We start from the raw sequence: 18,949 nt of genomic DNA, 5'->3' as shown, positions 1-18,949 counted from the left end.
GAGAATTGTTCAATATCGTCAATTATCCCATGAACCACCCAATCAAAGCTTTACATGCTAACCAAACCACCTCTGCGCCATCTTGCGTATGTTGATTTTCACTATCCCCACCAGATGTGTTCATGACACGCAGGTTAAAATACCAAAACCAACTGTGAACCAGCTATATTGGTCAAATTCTAGGTTATCCTGATGGTTTTTAGACATGACATCACTCAGACTCAACAATGACAAGGTATTGGCCACCTAGATATGTACATAATGTAGTTTATTTGAAATAGGAAACACTGTCAGCATAAAATATAATAGTCTAGAATATCCATGTGAATGGACAATAAAGGGCTATCAAAATGTACTGTTGATGGCATCATTGTTTGTGATATTGTAGGATTTACTCATGTGACAGCATTGCTTCCAAGCAGTTTTTTGATCGTTTTAATCATTAAGAAAATTACTCCAATCCTTAGTAGTTATTTATTTATTCTTTCAGCATGGGTTGTTGTCATTTGACACATTTTACTGAACATACATTGGGAAATTTCTATCCATTTATGTCTCTAGATTTTAATCCTTAAGGGAAGATTAATATGTAGCCTTATGTTCTGTGCAAATTTAATATAGGCCTATATTTAGACCAAAAAGAAACACTTTTTAAATTCTATATTTTTTGTACAGGTGAAAACTACAAAACAGGCCACTAACTGGGAGCGACAACTCTGCGTCACCACCTGTTCCCTCAATTTGTGGATTTTAGTCTCTCTTCATTGATTGGTCAGAACCTTCTGTACGGTCCGACCTTTTCAGAGATTATGCTCACTCAATGGATGGACTAGATGTCATTAGAGAGTATTTCGGCGCCGCCCTCTTATCTCGGTGCCGCCCTCTTATCTCGGTGCCGCCCTCTTATCTCGGTGCCCTCAGGTTAGTCTAATGAATTTTATCATGGCGTGCCCGTGGCAGGGGGCTATTGCTCTCTGCCGAACCTTTATGTTTCTCTTTACAGCATCTCAAGCCCACCTGTAACAACTTAAAAAAAGTGATTGGAGACATTGTTTGTAATGTTACCGGGCTGAGCGCATTTTTTTCTGAGACGTTTGGTACATTTTTTAACTAGAGGGATTGTCAGAGAAAAGCTCTTGCCATGTCTCTACTTTGTGTAAGAGGTGAGTTATTCCTTTTTTCTTTAATACATTTTCATATATTTTGGACTTCATAAATCGAAAGCAGAACAATTGTTTCAAGTGAAGTAACGTTAGATTGTGAAACCCAGCAGTAACCGGTTTGAAAGCCGGATAGACCAAACTGGATGAATTGAACTTTTACGGCCGTGATTGTTTGTTTTTTCCTTGTTGAAACAAAGTTGTTTCCGTATGTGTCTTCCTTATGTAGATGTAAAAGAAACGCTCGACGTTAATGTATTGTAAAAAAAATAGTTTATTTAGGCATTTTTATTTGGATTTTGAGATTATCTATTACATAATTCTGAGATGGGAGCAGTCACCTCTACCACCAGCTGTTGTCCAGTGTTTCTGCTCTTGTCAGCTGATTTAACGTTTGTTAGTTTGACATGTCAGTCTCCATATTACAACATTAGGAAAAAGCAGTTTTACTTGCAAATATTTTTTGCTTGTGTAATGGTTGAAATTGGCTATCAAAAGTATATTTAGAATTTGGTTGACTTTTATATCAAGTAAACCAAAGCCACCTAAATTAGAATATTGTATGATTGTGTGCTCTTACGGTACACAATCGGGTTTTGCAATCGTGTTATCGTTTGTAGTGTGTGTGATTGAGACACTGGACAGCCTTTTATCTTCAGTTTGTGTGGTGTCTAAGATCACCATTGCCATGTCCTCTAAACATCTCATTTACTTAAGAAAGAGTAGCCTATAATCCAATTTGTTTGGTAGTGTTTCTGCTTAACATCTGAAGTGTCTTAACAATACTGTATTCTACAGTTCAGGTAACATTTAGCAAATAAGGTTGTCTAAAGTGAAATAAGTGTCAACTTAGCCAAAACCACATTCTCCTCTTATACATGTGTAATATACAGCCGTTATTCATTCATGCTTGACTGGCATTTTTGTTGGTTAAGCTGGCTGCACATGTTTTTCAATTATTTTTCTGGGGGTACTTGATACTGGCACAATTTATGCTTGTGCAGTGACTCCTTGTTCAATTGATGATGTAATTAGTCATTGAAATTATGCACAAAATACCATCAAGGAATAGAGGCAAAAAATACAATTTTGCTTCACTGAGTTCTCTGAACTTCTCAATTATTTATACTGTAAGAAAAGCTTTTCCCTCTTTTTTTTCCGTTCTGAAAAATACAAAAATGAGGCAAAATATCACTCGGATATATCTATTAATGAAACTGAAAAATAACGACTAGTATCCGACTAGTTTTATTAGCTCCCCCTCTGTCGTCAATACCTGTGGTTCAGGATCAATACCCATGGCTCTTCGGCTGGTACGGGAAATCTCTCTTTTTGGCACTGAGGGAAATGGGATGAAAAACAGGCAGGTGTTGACTGTCAAGTCTTTCAGACCTATCTCCATCAAGACTAATGATGTTTAAACAACATTTTATGCCTCACATCTCATTTTAGTATATATAGCAGACCAGGTAATAGACCAGTGTCAATCATGCTTGAAGCGTTATTTTCATTATATCTTCAAACATATTTTGGCAGGTACATAATGGCACAGATGTGTGATTGTGGTCAGTAGTAACAGCAGTTGGCAGAGGCACTTTTTGATGGAATTTGTGCCTTGTCACAATTTCATTGTAATCTGGCTCCTCCTAACAAGTGAGGCGTCTAAGTTGTTAGCTCACCTAATTGAGTCAATGGCTTTTGTTGTCACGTCCAGACTTACAGCAGGTGCATGATACCAGATGGTGATGTAATAAAACAATATAAATGGTATCTGTCTTCTCTTGGCATCTCTCCATGGGCTAACCTTAATTCTCCCCATCCAGTAGAATCTTGTTTGACACCTCATTAGGCCAAGCCTCAACCTGGGCCCGTCACAGGCCAGAAGAGATTAGGGCTTGTGGCAGTGTATGGGTCATGAGGAGTCTGGACTGGTGAACACAGCACATCCAGAAACAAACACTCTAATTTATAGTAATTTAGCATCTTTGTTTAATATGCTGTGGTTTCCTCGAACATGTTCGTCCTAGAAAATGTACAACATACATTTATTGATTAGTATTGAGAAAATGGAAACTGGAGCCACCGTAGTTTAGTCTACCAACCCAAACATAGTAGTAGTGCATTGAATCCTAGACCGGATGGTCAGCCTGTATGTGATTGTCTGCTGTGACTCACCCCTTCCCCTGTACAGCAGTGTCATGGTTTTTTGTTTATTTATTGCCCATAGAAAGGCCCATCTCCATGGTGATGTCTTTACACAACAGATATGTGTTCTACCCCTCCAAGTGTGACAGGTGGACAGTCACAGAGACCCATGCTGTGTGTGGATCAGGGCTGGGCTGGGTGGACAGTACACATGGACCTCTCATAATAATATGGTCCTGCAAACCTAGGGATTCTATTGTGTGGATGCTGAATAGGCATCCTGGTTTGGTAGATGATTATTATTGCAGACTGAGTGTTTTAGGAGTACCACCAAGCCTTTTCAAATGCTAAGTGTGCCATTGACATGGAGAGGGATTTATTCTGTGGCTCCTATGAATAAACTCTGATGTGTGTGTCTCAGTGCTATAAAAAAGTGTTTGTGACAGTCTTGATGAAATGAAAGCACACTGCGTGAGGAAATGGGCCATGTTGACTTTGTCACAGATTCAGCTGCGTCAATAATCTGATGTATAGATAAGAGGGACAGAAGGATAGCTTGAGATGTATGGTCTAGGCCTATAAATCAAGAAGATGTCATGTTGACAGGGCGAAAGAGAATTGGTCAGAGAGGACAGCGAGATTGAGTATAAAGTGCAGTGAGAGCGAGGGAGAGAGCTGAGAGATTGCAACAGTAATCCCCTGGCCATCTGTTGCTCTGTCTCGCTCGCTCTGTCTCTGTTTCTCTCTGCTCTCTGGTCTGCTTTCCCGCCCATAAGCTCCACCTGATCAGCTCCAGTGCAGTGTGTAAATACAGAACAATAGAAGCCTCTGACCCTGCTCTTCTCTTCCTGTCTCCCTGTACCGCCTGACAACACTCCCTAGGCATGCGTGGCCGGAGTAAGCAGTGTGTCCGTCCCATCCACAATGTGGTCACGTGACTTGCCTCCTCTGACCCCAATTTAAGGGTTACCAGTACTAATCCTCCGAGCTGAGTAACAATCGCAAGCCAGGCAGGTGTCCAGTGGATTCACTGGTGGAAATCCCTTAACTCAATATTCAAATGCACCTTGTGCTGGGCTGCTGGCAACTCTCAAACGTATCTTAAAATTTGACTGGATGTGATCAATGATATAGTTGGTATGTAGTATTCTTATTGGACCTTTTTTCTGTCTTATCATTTTATTACTCTGCTGCTGTGTTTCCAGTCTACTAAAACTAATATATACCCTATCTTCAATTATATATAGCCAATTGTTTCCTTTTACTGCTTTGGTTACAGTTAGGGTTCTTTTGTTGTTCCTATCATATGGCAAAGAAACAAAGCTATGGTCAGACATCAGGTGAGCACACAGTAGAGCAGATTAGTAAACAGTAGGTTGATAGGGGAACTGAGCAACTGCCCCTGGCCAAACACTGATGGCTTCCTCCAGTCACAAAGATGGACGGCTGAGCAGAATAGCGATAAGAATCAGTTTCCATCATAATGGCCCTCTGCTCTGTTCGCCTCTGCTTACAATGACGTCAGCTTGATTGGGACATCATGCCTGCCGTCGTGCCAGCTCAGGCCAGAGTCACAGTCTGGTGGCCTAGAAGAGCCTCTCTGGAAACACTGACGTCACACTCCTGACCCTCTGCTTTTCCACTGCTCCCTTTCCTATTTCTGCAGAGCCAGTGGGAGAATCGCAATTGGATTTCCTTGGTTCCTACAAGAGGAAAGATGGAAATAAATGAGCTTGTATGAAATGACTCTTCTCTAGCGCGTCATCATCAGGAAAATGACAATTACAGAAGTGGAATCCCAAAATAATGTGTAAAGTGATGAATGTAGCTAGTTGTGCTAGACTTTTTATATATAGAAGGATAAGTAGCGTATCAATTTGTGCGCATGCTTTTCTCATCTGAGAAAACAGCAGTTTCAAAGGGAGTGTGGTGGATTACAAACTCTTCTGCGGTAGAATACACCTGAACATACTCCCCCACAGGAGGCAATCTAGGAGAGGAGCAAATTCCTCCGGTCACCTATTAACTAATTGATGCTCCAACACATGGCGACCGCTTGTCGGTTTCCGGGTCCTGGAGGGAGTCGTCGGAGTGGACAGACCTTTGCCCATTTGGGAATATCTCTGTGTGTGTAGAGAATGGAAGATGGCAGGTGCATTTTGAAAGCGCTCTCTCCTCCACCTCCTCCATTTCCCTCCTTGGGGTCATCTCTTTGCCACGTGGTTGCTGGGGAGATTAAGGGGATAACTAAGATGGGCAAATAAAGAGCGCCACACTCTTGGGCTGCATGTTATTCTAGCTGTGGACAGAGCAAGAGAGGGGGAAGAGCTGTACGTGCTGATATTAAAATCATGTAGAGTCTGCTCCTGTCACTCACCGCCACCCGATCCTGCCCATCTGCCATCCCAGCCCTGTCGTTTAGTCGCTGGTACATAAGGCTGAAGCAGTATTCACAATTAATCCCCTCTAAACAGTCTTTCAAATCCATAACCCTTATTGTATAGATACAGGAAATGTCTAAAGTCAGCCAGGTCTAAAAATACACGAGTGCACTAGATGAGTGCTCTCGTTGTCCACATAGTAGATGAAAAGAGAATTTGCTAATTGTTTTGTTTTATAAACATCTGGTAGGCTTAGCATCATATCATTGCCCTTGTTGTATGTTACATTCTGCTTTGTGATACCTATATTTCGTGTAGATTAATCTGCCATTCAACCAATGACTACCTTTTCACCATTCTGATGTTTCACACACCTTACACTGGAATGATAGGTATGACTTTGACTTTCTGTGAACTGAAGGTCATTAGGTCAACATTAGGCTATCCCTAGACTTGTGAAATATCTTCATGCCTAGAAGAGCTTTCAGGCTTCTGTCATAATGGTCCATTTTAAGTTTAAAAAATATATATATGCAGAGGAAGTTTGGTGAAACTAATTCTGTCTGAATTGTCCACTGGAAAAACGGACATGCTGTGGTAACATTTATATAACTGACGTTCTATAGTAATACTAGTCCTGTGTGAATAGGATTTAGGGCTCTCCATATTCCAGTCTATCAGGGTTTTGTCCAGGCAAAGGTTGGGATTATGGCTCCAGTGCCAGAGAACATAGCCCTCCCAGATAGGCTAAGTCAGTACGTGAGTGGATTGTGTATTATGGGATTTGACTGTGAAAGATTACAGCACAATATGAAAGTGTGGCCTGACAGAGTAGTGGTAAATTTACATTTACATCTGAATATTTACATGAGAAATTGATAACCTTGTAACATGTTATTTTAACTCCTTTTTATGATGTTCAATGGTGTATTGAAACATAATGGTTTCTTTTGGTTTTAAAATATTGATGTTTTCAGCCTTGCTGTTCTCCATCGGAATAACTAAGCAGTTTTTATGAAATTATCCCACATCTTTAAGGTTTAAATTCATTTTTTGTGAGTATTTAGTGATTGTCTAAAATGTGAGAGGCTGGTGTTTTCTGCTGCTAGGTTGAGAGGATATTGTAATGTAATGCTGATGTAATGGATGGCCACGTCTCACCCTCAACCGATTCCTACTCGATGCTTCATCAACACGTGCTCCATCTGTTGGTCTGCATACATTATTCATTCATTTTTCAGGCCTCACCTACACATGTCATGTGCTCTTTTTTTCTGTGGTTGTGGTTGGTGTTTTTGTGACTGGTCCCTGATTCACCAATTGGCATGCACTGCTGGGTTACACTCAACATGATGGATCTGACTGCAGCCTCTCAGGGGATGCCATTGAGGAGACCATGAAGTGACCACGGGATCACAGTCATTGTACACAATGTAGTCTACAGCAATTTGTTTCTGATAAAGCTGTGTGATATCCCTGAAGTAAGTCATGAGCAGGGATACTGACTTGCTGTTTCTTTAAAAATTGAAACACATCTTTGATATTTCTAATGGTTATTTTATGTTTCTTTCTTTTTCAGTAAAGAAAGCCAAGCTACATGGATCACGGGGTAAGTCCTTAAACTCTTTAGTTTGGTGTTGTCTTTGAATGTTGTCCCAAACTAGGACCTTGTGGGTGTGTCATAAATATGTTAGCTATTTTGACAGTGGGAATTATGGGCAGAACACCTGGCATTAGCGTAATAAACGCAACAAATAAGTTATAGGTCTGACGAGGGTTTCACCACTCACTGGCCAATGAAAACCTGCTCCGAAGCTTTTTGAGGTTGTAATAAACAGAGCGGTGTCTGTTTTCTACCTACAAATACAGCGGGGAGAAGAAGTATTTGATGCACTGCTGATTTTGCAGGTTTTCCTACTTACAAAGCATGTAGAGGTCTAATTTTTATCATAGGTACACTTCAACTGTGAGAGACTGAATCTAAAACAAAAATCCAGAAAATCACATTGTATGATTTAAAAAAAAAAAGTAATTAATTTGTTTTTTATTGCATGACATAAATATTTGATCACCTACCAACAGTAAGAATTCCGGCTCTCACAGACATGTTAGTTTTTCTTTAAGAAGCCCTCCTGTTCTCCACTCATTACCTGTATTAACTGCACCTGTTTGAACTTGTTACCTGTATAAGAGACACCTGCCCACACACTCACTCAAACAGACTCCAACCTCTCCACAATGGCCAGGGAGCTGTGTAAGGACATCAGGGATAAAATTGTAGACCTGCACAAGGCTGGGATGGGCTACAGGACAATAGACAAGCAGCTTGGTGGGAAGGCAACAACTGTTGGTGCAATTATTAGAAAATGGAAGAAGTTCAAGATGACGGTCAATCACCCTCGGTCTGGGGCTCCATGCAAGATCTCACCTCATAGGGCATCAATGATCATGAGGAAGGTGAGGGATCAGCCCAGAACTAAACGGCAGGACCTGGTCAATGACCTGAAGAGAGCTGGGACCACAGTCTCAAAGAAAACCATTAGTAACACACTACGCCGTCATGGATTAAAATCCTGCAGCGCAAGCAAGGTCCCCCTGCTCAAGCCAACGCATGTCCAGGCCCGTCTGAAGTTTGCCAATGACCATCTGGATGATCCAGAGGAGGAATGGGAGAAGGTCATGTTTTCTGATCAGACAAAAATAGAGCTTTTTGGTGTAAACTCCACTCGCTGTGTTTGGAGGAAGAAGGCTGAGTACAACACCAGGAATACCATCCCAACAGTGAAGCATGGAGGTGGAAACATCATTCTTTGGGGATGCTTTTCTGCAAAGGGGACAGGACGACTGCACTGTATTGAGGGGTGGATGGATGAGGCCATGTATCGCGAAATCTTGGCCAACAACCTACTTCCCTCAGTAAGAGCATTGAAGATAGGTCGAGTCTTCCAGCATGACAACGACCCAAAACACAGCCAGGGCAACTAAGGAGTGGCTCCGTAAGAAGCACCTCAAGGTCCTGGAGTGGCCTAGCCAGTCTCCAGACCTGAACCCAATAGAAAATCTTTGAAGGGAGCTGAAAGTCTGTATTACCCAGTGACAGCCCCGAAACCTGAAGGATCTGGAGAAGGTCTGTATGGAGGAGTGGGACAAAATCCCTGCTGCAGTGTGTGCAAACCTGGTCAAGAACTACAGGAAATGTATGATCTCTGTAATTGCAAACAAAGGTTTCTGTACCAAATATTAAGGTCTGCTTTTCTGATGTATCAAATACTTATGTAATGCAATAAAATGCTAATTACTTACTTAAAAATCATACAATTTGATTTTCTGGATTTTTGTTTTAGATTCCGTGTCTCACAGTTGACGTGTACCTATGATAAAAGTAGGAAAACCTGCAAAATCGGCAGTGAATCAAATACTTGTTCTCCCCACTGTATAGCTGTCTTTTGAACGGTTTAAGCTACAAAATATTAGGACTCCATCACTGAAAGATAAGACTCGCAGGAACACGTATTGCCTGATGATCTCATGCATTTCCCAATATCTTTTTGATGTATTTGTCACTGCAAACCATACTTCCATATGATTGAAGTACTGTCAAAAGTACTGTCAGACTGATTTAGCACTGGTGCATGTTTTTAAGGACACATTTCAGATATTGCCAACCCTCCCACCTTAGCTCAAGCGAGCACATAAAACAGGTAAGTTACCAATCCTGCTGCAAGGGTTGGAAAATGGCAGATGTTGTGGAAATTTCCTCTATTTACCAAATCATGGGAGCAAACCACACACACACAAGTCAGTTAGTTATCAAAGTCCATCTTTAATTATGAGCTCTATCACAATCCTGTGACTCTCGGGTAATTCAGTGTCTCTCAGTGAATTCTGAGAGCCCCCTTACAATGTAACTTAGATCAATTAATAGCAAAGAACACACATAGTCAGACAGCATAGACATAATAAATCGTTCAGCTTTGTCTCCTTACTCAAACCCCAAAACCATAAACCAATCCTCCATATCAACAGGCATATATCAAATTGTAATCTAGATACAACCAATCCTGGACAAGCTCATGGAGAGTGAGGCTATAGGTTAAGATAAAAGGGAGCATGAGAATGATTCCAGACACTGCCACCCTCCTTTCGCCACTAGAAAAAGGTAGGGAGTAAAAGATATGTTTACACATGATGACACTTTGACCTCGCCACAGTATTATACAAAAATACCATTCTGATGAGAAGTAATTTTACACACATTTGATGAATATAAAACATCGTACATATGTTACCAACAAATTCTGAATCTTCCACGACACAGAGCACCGGTTTTAACAAGTATAAATTGCCAACAAGCGTGTTTGACAATTGCCAGCCTAAAAATAGAGGTAATACCGAGGTATTTGGAAATGGCCACGGGATGATTTTCTATACTGTCAATGCCATTGAAACAACTTATTTGAAGCTTTCATTACATTTTAATATTTGTAGGTACTTATTAAGTAAATACCTGAAGTGAACTTGTGCGATCGTTGAAGATAAAGCAGGTTGCGTTCTTCATTTCACCTGTCACATTATGAAGCTTACCAGTAGTCTCCAGTCTTAGGGCTGTCCTGACTAAAAAAAATCTTGGTCAAATCAATTGGTCGAAAGTTTTAAACATGTATTTTTCCATATAGACACACCCTGTGTTTTTAACTTCTTGGCGCACCCATCCCATTAGCGGGATAATTTTCGTCAACATCTGCTGAATTGCAGAGCGTCAAATTTTAAATTACTAAAAATATTTTATTTTCATGAAATCACAAATGAAATATAGCAAAACACAGGTTAGCTTGTTGTTAATCCACCTGGCGTGTCAGATTTCAAAAACACTTTACAGCAAAAGCTATCCAAGCTTTTATGTTAGGACATTTCTCTCAGCAGACAAAACATTACAAACCGCTAGCAGCAAAGTAGATTGGTCACGAAAGTTAGAAAAGCAATAGAATGAATCGCTTACCTTTTGATATTCGGATGTTCACACTCACGAGACTCCCAGTTACACAAATGTTCCTTTTGTTCAATGAAGATTCTTTTTATATCCAAAAACCTCCATTTGTTTGGCGTGTTTCGTTTAGAAATCCACAGGCTCGTGCAGGTCATGACGGCAGACAAATTCCAAATATTATCCGTAAAGTTTGTAGAAACATGTCAAACGTTTTTTATGATCAATCCTCAGGTTGTTTTTAAAATAATCAATAATATTTCAACCGGACCCCAGCTTTTTCAATAGGAGAGAGAGAAAGTGTCTGCTCCAAGCTGCTGCGCACGCAAAACTCTGCTGGCACCCAGCCATCCACTGACGTGATGTGATCGTTCTAGCTCATTTTTCAGAATTAAAGCCTGAAACTATGTCTAAAGACTGTTCACACCATGTGGAAGCCATAGGGAAAGGAATCTGGTTGCCATCCCTTTAAATGGAGGGAAGGCATGCAATGGAACAGGGAGATTCGTTTCTCTTACGCACTTCCTGGTTGGATTTTCCTCAGGTTTTCGCCTGCAATGTCAGTTCTGTTATACTCACAGACAATATTTTAACAGTTTTGGAAACTTTAGTGTTTTTTATCCTAATCTGACAATTATATGCATATTCTGGGCCTGAGAAATGGGCAGTTTCATTTGGATACATTTTCATCCAAACATCAAAATACTGCCCCCTACACTCAACAGGTTAATGAAATCAACTAATGCATTTATCTTTTCTACCGATCTGTGTGCCAGTTACGGTTTTCATATGCACATTTTCGTCTAACAGTTTAATTTAATCTATAATAACGTCTTCATGTCTCAAAATCATTGTCATGTGGTTAATCAAAATTCCAAAAAATAAACTTTTTTTGCCAACACCTCTGCAACGAATTTGAAACTTTGTATCAACTATTAAGTTGGGTCCAGTCATGATGCTTGTGCTAGCGAACTTGCAACATTGTATAAAATATTCTGGGCACTCAGTTTCCTGCGCCAGTGAGCTAGGGACAGACACAGCTCTAGGCTATTTGTGCAAGGGATAAGAAGCAGTGCTTGACTTGGGCAGGAGCCTCACATTTTATACTGCTTGAGCTCCTGTTCCTCTTATAGAATATTAGCCCAAAAGTATTGTGGATCTCCTGCAACTAAATATAAACAGTAACAGCACCCAAAATTAGTACCAAAACCTATTTCACTCAAGTGCGATAACGCTCTCGGTAGCCGATGTGAGCAAGGCTTTTAAACTGGTTAACATTTCCAAAGCCGCAGGGCCAGATGGATTACCAGGGCGTGTACTCAAAGCATGCTCTGACCAACTGGCAAGTGTCTTCACTGACTTTTTCAACCTCTCCATGACCGAGTCTGTAATACCTACATGTTTCAAGCAGACCACCATAGTCCCTGTGCCCAAGGAAGCGAAGGTAACCTGCCTAAATGATTACCGCCCCGTGGCACTCACGTCGGTAGCCATGAAGTGCTTTGAAAGACTTGTCATGGCTCACATCAACAGCATCTCCCGGATACCCTAGACCCACTCCAATTCGAATACAGCCCCAACAGATCCACAGATGTCGCAATCTCAATCACACTACACACTGCCCGTTCCCACCTGGAGAAAAGGAACACCTATGTAAGAATGCTGTTCATTGACAACAGCTCAGTGTTCAACACCATAGTGCCCACGAAGCTCATCACTAAGCTAAGGACCCTGGGACTAAACACCTCCCGCTGCAACTGGATCCTGGACTTCCTGACTGGCCACTCCCAGGTGGTATGGGTAGGTAACAACACGTCTGCCGCGCTGATCCTCAACACTGGGGCCCCTCAGAGGTGTGTACTTAATCCCCTCCTGTAATCCCTGTTCACCCACGACTGTGTGGCCAAATACTACTCCAACACCCTTAAGTTTGCTGATGGCACAACAGTGGTAGGCCTGATCACTGACAATGATGAGAGCCTATAGGGAAGAGGTCAGAGAACTGGCCATATGGTGCCAGGACAACAACCTCTAACTCTGTGTGTGCAAGACAAAAGGCGGGCTGAACCGGTTCCCATTTAACATCGATGGGGCTGTCGTGCAGCGGGTTGAGAGTTTCAAGTTCCACATCACCAACAAACTATTATGGTCCAAACATACCGAGACTGTCATCAAGATGGCACGACAAAACCTATTCCCCCCCAGGAGACTGAAAAGATTTGGCATGGGTCCTCAGATCCTCAAAAGGTTCTCCAGCTGCACCATCGAAAGTATCCTGACCGATTGCATCACTGCCTGGTATGGGAACTGCTTGGCATCTGACTGTAAGGCGCTAAAGAGGGTAGTGAGTATAGCCCATTACATCACTGGGGCCAAGCTTCAAGCAATCCAGGACCTGTATATTAGGCCGTGTCAGAGGCCCATAACATTGTCAGAGACTCCAGTCACCCAAGTCGTAGACTGTTTTCTCTGCGGCCGCACGGCAAGTAGAGCAAGTAGTGCCGGGCCGTCAAGTCTAGGACCAATTGGCTCCTTGGCAACTTTCTACCCTCCAGCCATAATACTGCGGAACAATTAATCAAATGCCCCCCCCCCCTTTGTTTTGTACACTACTTGCTGTTTGTTATCTATGCATAGTCACTTCACCCCTACCTACATACCAACAAATTACCTAACCTGTAACCCCGCACATTGACTCTTTACCGGTACCCCCTGTGTATATAGCCTTGTTATTGTGTTTTTATTCTTGAATTTTTATTTTATTTTTAAGTTTAATATTTTTTTTAATTTACACCTTTTTTCTCCACAATTTCGTGGTATCCAATTGTTGTAGTAGCTACTATCTTGTATCATCGCTACAACTCCCGTACGGGCTCGGGAGAGACGAAGGTTGAAAGTCATGCGTCCTCCGATACACAACCCAACCAGCCGTACTGCTGCTTAACACAGCGCGCATCCAACCCGGAAGCCAGCCGCACCAATGTAACCTTGGTTAGCGTGCACTGCGCCTGGCCCGCCACAGGAGTCGCTGGTGCGCGATGAGACAAGGACATCCCTACCGACCAAGCCCTCCCTAACCCGGACGACGCTAGGCCAATTGTGCGTCGCCCCACTGACCTCCCGGTTACGACAGAGCCTGGGCGCGAACCCAGGGACTCTGATGGCACAGCTGGCGCCACCCGGGAGGCCCGGTAAATATTTTCTTAACTCTTATTGAACTGTACTGTTGGTTACGGGCTTGTATGTAAGCATTTCACGGCAAGGTCTACACTTGTTGTATTCGGCGCACGTGACAAAGTTTGATTTGATTTTGATAACTAGTCAGGTAGGCCTTTTTTATTAGGTTTCTACTGGATGAGAGCATGACATGTTTTCCCTTTTTACACAGTGGTTATCGAAAGGGAAAGCTGGAAAGATTTTTCAAATACATAGAGGGACTATTGTAATTCTCAATGGATGTAAAAACATACATGCTTGCTGTTTGAAGTGAATAAAGCATTACTTTGTGAAACTCCATAGGTCATTTAGTGGTGGTGCATAAAGCCAATCAGAAAGACTCAGATCTCCAAATGGGCACATTTTTATATGCCTACATTTGCACCTAAAGGCCTACTTCTATGTGTGCGTGTCCTTACACATTATTGACAGGAGCGTTCTGAACAAAAGACAATGACTAAATTGACAACTTGTAAATGGAATGAAATAAACCAAAACTCGTTTCTCACAAGTGTAGTATTGTTTGCTTAGTGCACAATGTTTCTACTCCTACATTGAGAACGGGAAGATTGGAATAATAATATTGAATGCATTAACAGAAATGACCATAACCAAATGAAGAAACATTGTAGATTTAAAGTTTAAATTCTTATTTAAATTCCTATAATTTAAATTCCTATAATTTCTGATGTACTACTGGTTATATATGTAATAGGGAATTGATATACACTAACAATCAAATGCAAACAATTCACACGATGAAGTTATGAAACAATGGATGTGCACAAATTGGCTAGAGAGTGCATTCTGGAGAGAGAAGTACATTGTGCATCTGGGTGCATGGTCAATCCAACTGAATTGGCCATGCAGCATTTATGGTGATATGACCTCAGCACAAGTTAGGGTATTCATACTTCTTTCGATTCGTGGAGCAGCGCAGAGTTGTCAAGGAAGTGAGTTTGTTTATACAGGATTTACCGCCCCCACCTAGTGTCAACCAATCATGTCAATGCGGAGCTATATGCAGCCCTCCACATTGTTACAACATTTGGGGGGTGCATGGCGATGCGGTACAGAGCTGGATTTGGCCTCTGCATGCCTCTGGAGGCTCCGTGATTTGCGTCACACCCTGCATATGGTGCTTCTGACCACATTTTCGGATCAAGCATAAATAGGCTTTTAGTCTAGGTCTCCGCAATGGATTAGTTCACTGAGATGGGGGTAAATATATGTTTGTTTTAGTCAAGCAGTAGCAAACACTCCTGGACAACCAACACCCTAACGACCCAACAATCAACCGGTCGACTAATGTGCTAGGGCTGTCCTAAGTCACGTTTGTTTACACACACACACACAACGACAAGAGACCAGAGCCTTGAGTCATTCACTGTGGTGCAGCACGCACCAGGTGATCTAGTTGCAGTATGGAATTCACAAAATTATAAATCTCATCATTATTACCGTAACTGTCGAAAATGTGCTAAATGTTCTGCATTTGTTTTGCTAACTTAGTAGCTACATTTACATTTAAGTCGTTTAGCAGACGCTCTTATCCAGAGCGACTTACAAATTGGTGCATTCACCTTATGACATCCAGTAGAACAGTCACTTTACAATAGTGCATCTAAATCTTAAAGGGGGGGGGGGGGAGAAGGTTTACTTATCCTATCCTAGGTATTCCTTAAAGAGGTGGGGTTTCAGGTGTCTCCGGAAAGTGATGATTGACTCCGCTGTCCTGGCGTTGTGAGGGAGTTTGTTCCACCATTGGGGGGCCAGAGCAGCGAACAGTTTTGACTGGGCTGAGCGGGAACTGTACTTCCTCAGTGGTAGGGAGGCGAGCAGGCCAGAGGTGGATGAACGCAGTGCCCTTGTTTGGGTGTAGGGCCTGATCAGAGCCTAGTTATATAGTCTTGCAAAATGAAACGTAACAGCAGAGAATCCCCTCCTGGATCAAGAGCCTTGCTGTTTATTTGTTTTGTATGCAGCAAACTGAGTAGAATTTTTAGTTTGCTTGCATAACTTTGAGCTGGGATGACTGTCCTGCAAATAGCTTGCATTTTGCTATGAGATTTGACATGTACTTGTTAGCATTGCTAACCTTCAGATTACAGCGGCTCAGTGGGGTTTGCCCCTTGTGTTCAGTGCCGGTGTTACTGAATATCCCAGGATGGCACAAGGTCTGTTTGACAGTCTGAAAACTGCCTAAATCTAAAGTGCACAGACCTTTTGTGGGGGCATCCCAAAAAAGGTTTCCCACAACCGCAGTCACAGATTCGTTCAGCAATTAATACAAGTGGGGAAATCCGCACAATCGGATAAGTATTTTGCAAAGCTATTTTGATCTGGAATAAATTATACATTTATTAACAATTCCGTCAAAATAGAAGAGTAAGAAATATTATAGCCTAACATTATATCCAACCCAACTCCATTTCTTGCCACAAATATGTATCCCAGTGGTTTTCCAACGTTTTGTCCCGCTAGCCCCCCCCCAAAAAAAAAACTATTTATGGCACATGTGCATTCGCGAAATTATTCTCCACATTTTGGTACGTTACAGCCTTATTCTAAAATGGATTAAATAAGTTACTCATCAATCTACACACACTACCCCATAATGACAGTGAAATTGTTGGAATTATATTAAAAATAAAATGTGTCAACATAAGTATTCAGACCCTTTGCTATGAGTCTCGAAATTGAGCTCAGGTGTATCCTGTTTCCATTGATCATCCTTGATGTTTCTACAACTTGATTGGGATCCACCTGTGGTACATTCAATTGATTGGACATGATTTGGGAAGGCACACATGTCTATATATGGTCCCAAGGTTGACAGTGCATGTCAGAGCAAAAACTAAGCCATGAGGTCGAAGCAATTGTCCGTCGAGTTCTTAGACGGGATTGTGTCAAGGCACAGATCTTGGGGAAGGGTACCAAAAAATGTCTGCAGTGTTGATGGTCCCCAGGAACACAGTGGCCTCCATCTTTCTTAAATGGAAGACTTTTGGGACCACCAAGACTCTTCCTAGAGCTGGCCTCCCGGCCAAACTGAGCAATCGGAGGAGAAGGGCCTTGGTCAGGGAGGTGACCAAGAACCGATGGTCACTCTGACAGCTCCAGAGTTCCTCTGTGGAGATGGGAGAACCTTCCAGAAGGACAACCATCTCTGCAGTACTCCACCAATCAGTCCTTTTGAGGTAGTGGCCAGATGGAAGCCACTCCTCAGTAAAAGGCACATGACTGCCAGCTTGGAGTTTGCTAAAAGGCACCTAAAGGATTCTCAGACCATGAGAAACCAGATTCTCTGGTCTGATGAAACCAAGATTTAACTCTTTGGCCTGAATGCCAAGCATCACATCTGGAGGAAACCTGGCAACATCCCAACGGTGAAACAGGGTGGCAGCATCATGCTGTTGGGATGTTTTTCAAAGGCAGGGACTGGGAAACGAGCCAGGATCGAGGGAAAGATGAATGGAGACAAGTACAGATCCTTTATGAAAACCAGCTCCAGAGTGCTCAGCACCTCAGACTGGGTTGAAGGTTCACCTTCCAACAGGACAACGACCCTAAGTACACAGCCAGGACAACGCAGGAGTGGCTTCGTGGAAGTCCCTGAGTGGCCCAGCCAGAACCCGGACTTTAACCGATTAGAAAATCTCTGGAGAGACCTGATAATAGCTGTGCAGTGATGCTCCTCATCCAACCTGGCAGAGCTCCAAGTACAGGTGGACAAAGCTTATAGTGTCATACCCAAGAAGACTCGAGGCTGTAATCGCTGCCAATGGTGCTTCAACAAAGTACCGAGTAAAGGGTCTTTATACTTATGTAAATGTCATATTTCTTTTTAAAATTTTTATAGATTTGCTAACATTTCTAGACCTGTTTTTGCTTTGTCACTACGGGGTATTGTGTGTGTGTACATTCAAGGGAAACTTTTATTTAATACATTTTTATAATAAGGCTATAACATATCAAAATGTGGAAAAAGTCAAGGGGTCTGAATATTTCCAAGTCCACTGTACATGCAAGTGTGCATAGGCTCACAATTGCTGCACAAATCTAGCCTGTCATTACAGCCATAAACGTTGATGGATTTTCAAAATGCAAGATCGGCTAGAGAAATCTACTGTTTTACAACTGCATTTGGAGCAGAAATTCATTCATGTTTGCAGCAAATATCAACTAGGGGTGTATCATGTAGATTTTTTTGGAGTCCAGGGCAAGGAAAATCTTATACCCTACATTAGCAGATGTTGCAGGATTGGATGGAAAGCATGTTATGTCTGCACTGCGCCATCTTTTTGGAGTGCAGCCTGCCTGCAGAGTGCTCGTTGCCAGCCGGGAAGCCTTGTTCTTCCCTGTCGTAATATATTTGCCCGAATATGTTACGTCTTCATCCCATAATATTGAAGGCAGTGCGACTTTACAGCTGCTTATATTTAGACTTGTAGCCACTCAAACTAGGCCTATGTGGAAAATGATCAATCAAATCGCCAGGTTGTCTATTGTTTTGGCAAAGATGCCTCCGAAGTATGTTTGGTCATTGGTCAACATCAACAATCAAGACGTGCAACTATTGGATCTAAAGCGTAGATGAGAATTTAACCACGACTTGTGGGTTCTGAACACAAAATGTATAAAAAATAAATTAATATTTTTTGGGAAATTCTATCACCACTGAAAAGGGCACTTTGGCGGGACAAAGGGTAAAGTGCAGGTAGAGCCCTATCTGTGCACGTGCCTGCCTATGTATGTAAACCTTAAAGCCTTCATAGCAGCTAGTCACTTGCACCCATTTATCTTGTAGGTCAAACAGTTAAATGTGTCAGGGCGGTGATTGGTTGATTGTGTATCGCATAATCTCATGGAGCTCTGTGTCCCTGCTTCCTGCCTAGCTCTAGCCCATGTGCTTCAGGTTAGCTGCTCAGATCAGTGTTGGCTAAGTCTAAATCCCCACGCCCTCCACCTAGGCAAATCCTTCCACTGTTTGCCTTCACGCCTATCCCATAAGCCCCATGAACGTGTTCCTGGCTAGCAGTAGCTGCAGCAGTGCAGTGAGT

At 42.2% G+C, this 18,949-nt stretch overlaps 1 protein-coding gene across 2 annotated transcripts in view; it reads left to right on the top strand.

Moving 5' to 3' along the window:
* The first annotated feature begins 945 nt into the window (after positions 1-945).
* LOC124048873 overlaps positions 946-18,949 on the top strand; it is a 57,504-nt gene continuing 39,500 nt past the window's right edge. For both annotated transcript variants that reach the window (XM_046370008.1, XM_046370007.1), the window contains exons 1-2: positions 946-1,163; positions 7,266-7,295. In XM_046370008.1, the coding sequence (XP_046225964.1) occupies positions 1,142-1,163; positions 7,266-7,295 (52 nt within the window). In that variant the 5' untranslated portion in view covers positions 946-1,141. The remainder of the gene's footprint in view (positions 1,164-7,265; positions 7,296-18,949) is intronic.

The sequence above is a fragment of the Oncorhynchus gorbuscha genome, linkage group LG11 (genome assembly GCF_021184085.1).
Source record: "Oncorhynchus gorbuscha isolate QuinsamMale2020 ecotype Even-year linkage group LG11, OgorEven_v1.0, whole genome shotgun sequence".
Lineage (NCBI taxonomy): Eukaryota > Metazoa > Chordata > Actinopteri > Salmoniformes > Salmonidae > Oncorhynchus > Oncorhynchus gorbuscha.
This window is presented reverse-complemented; position numbering and strand designations above follow the sequence as displayed.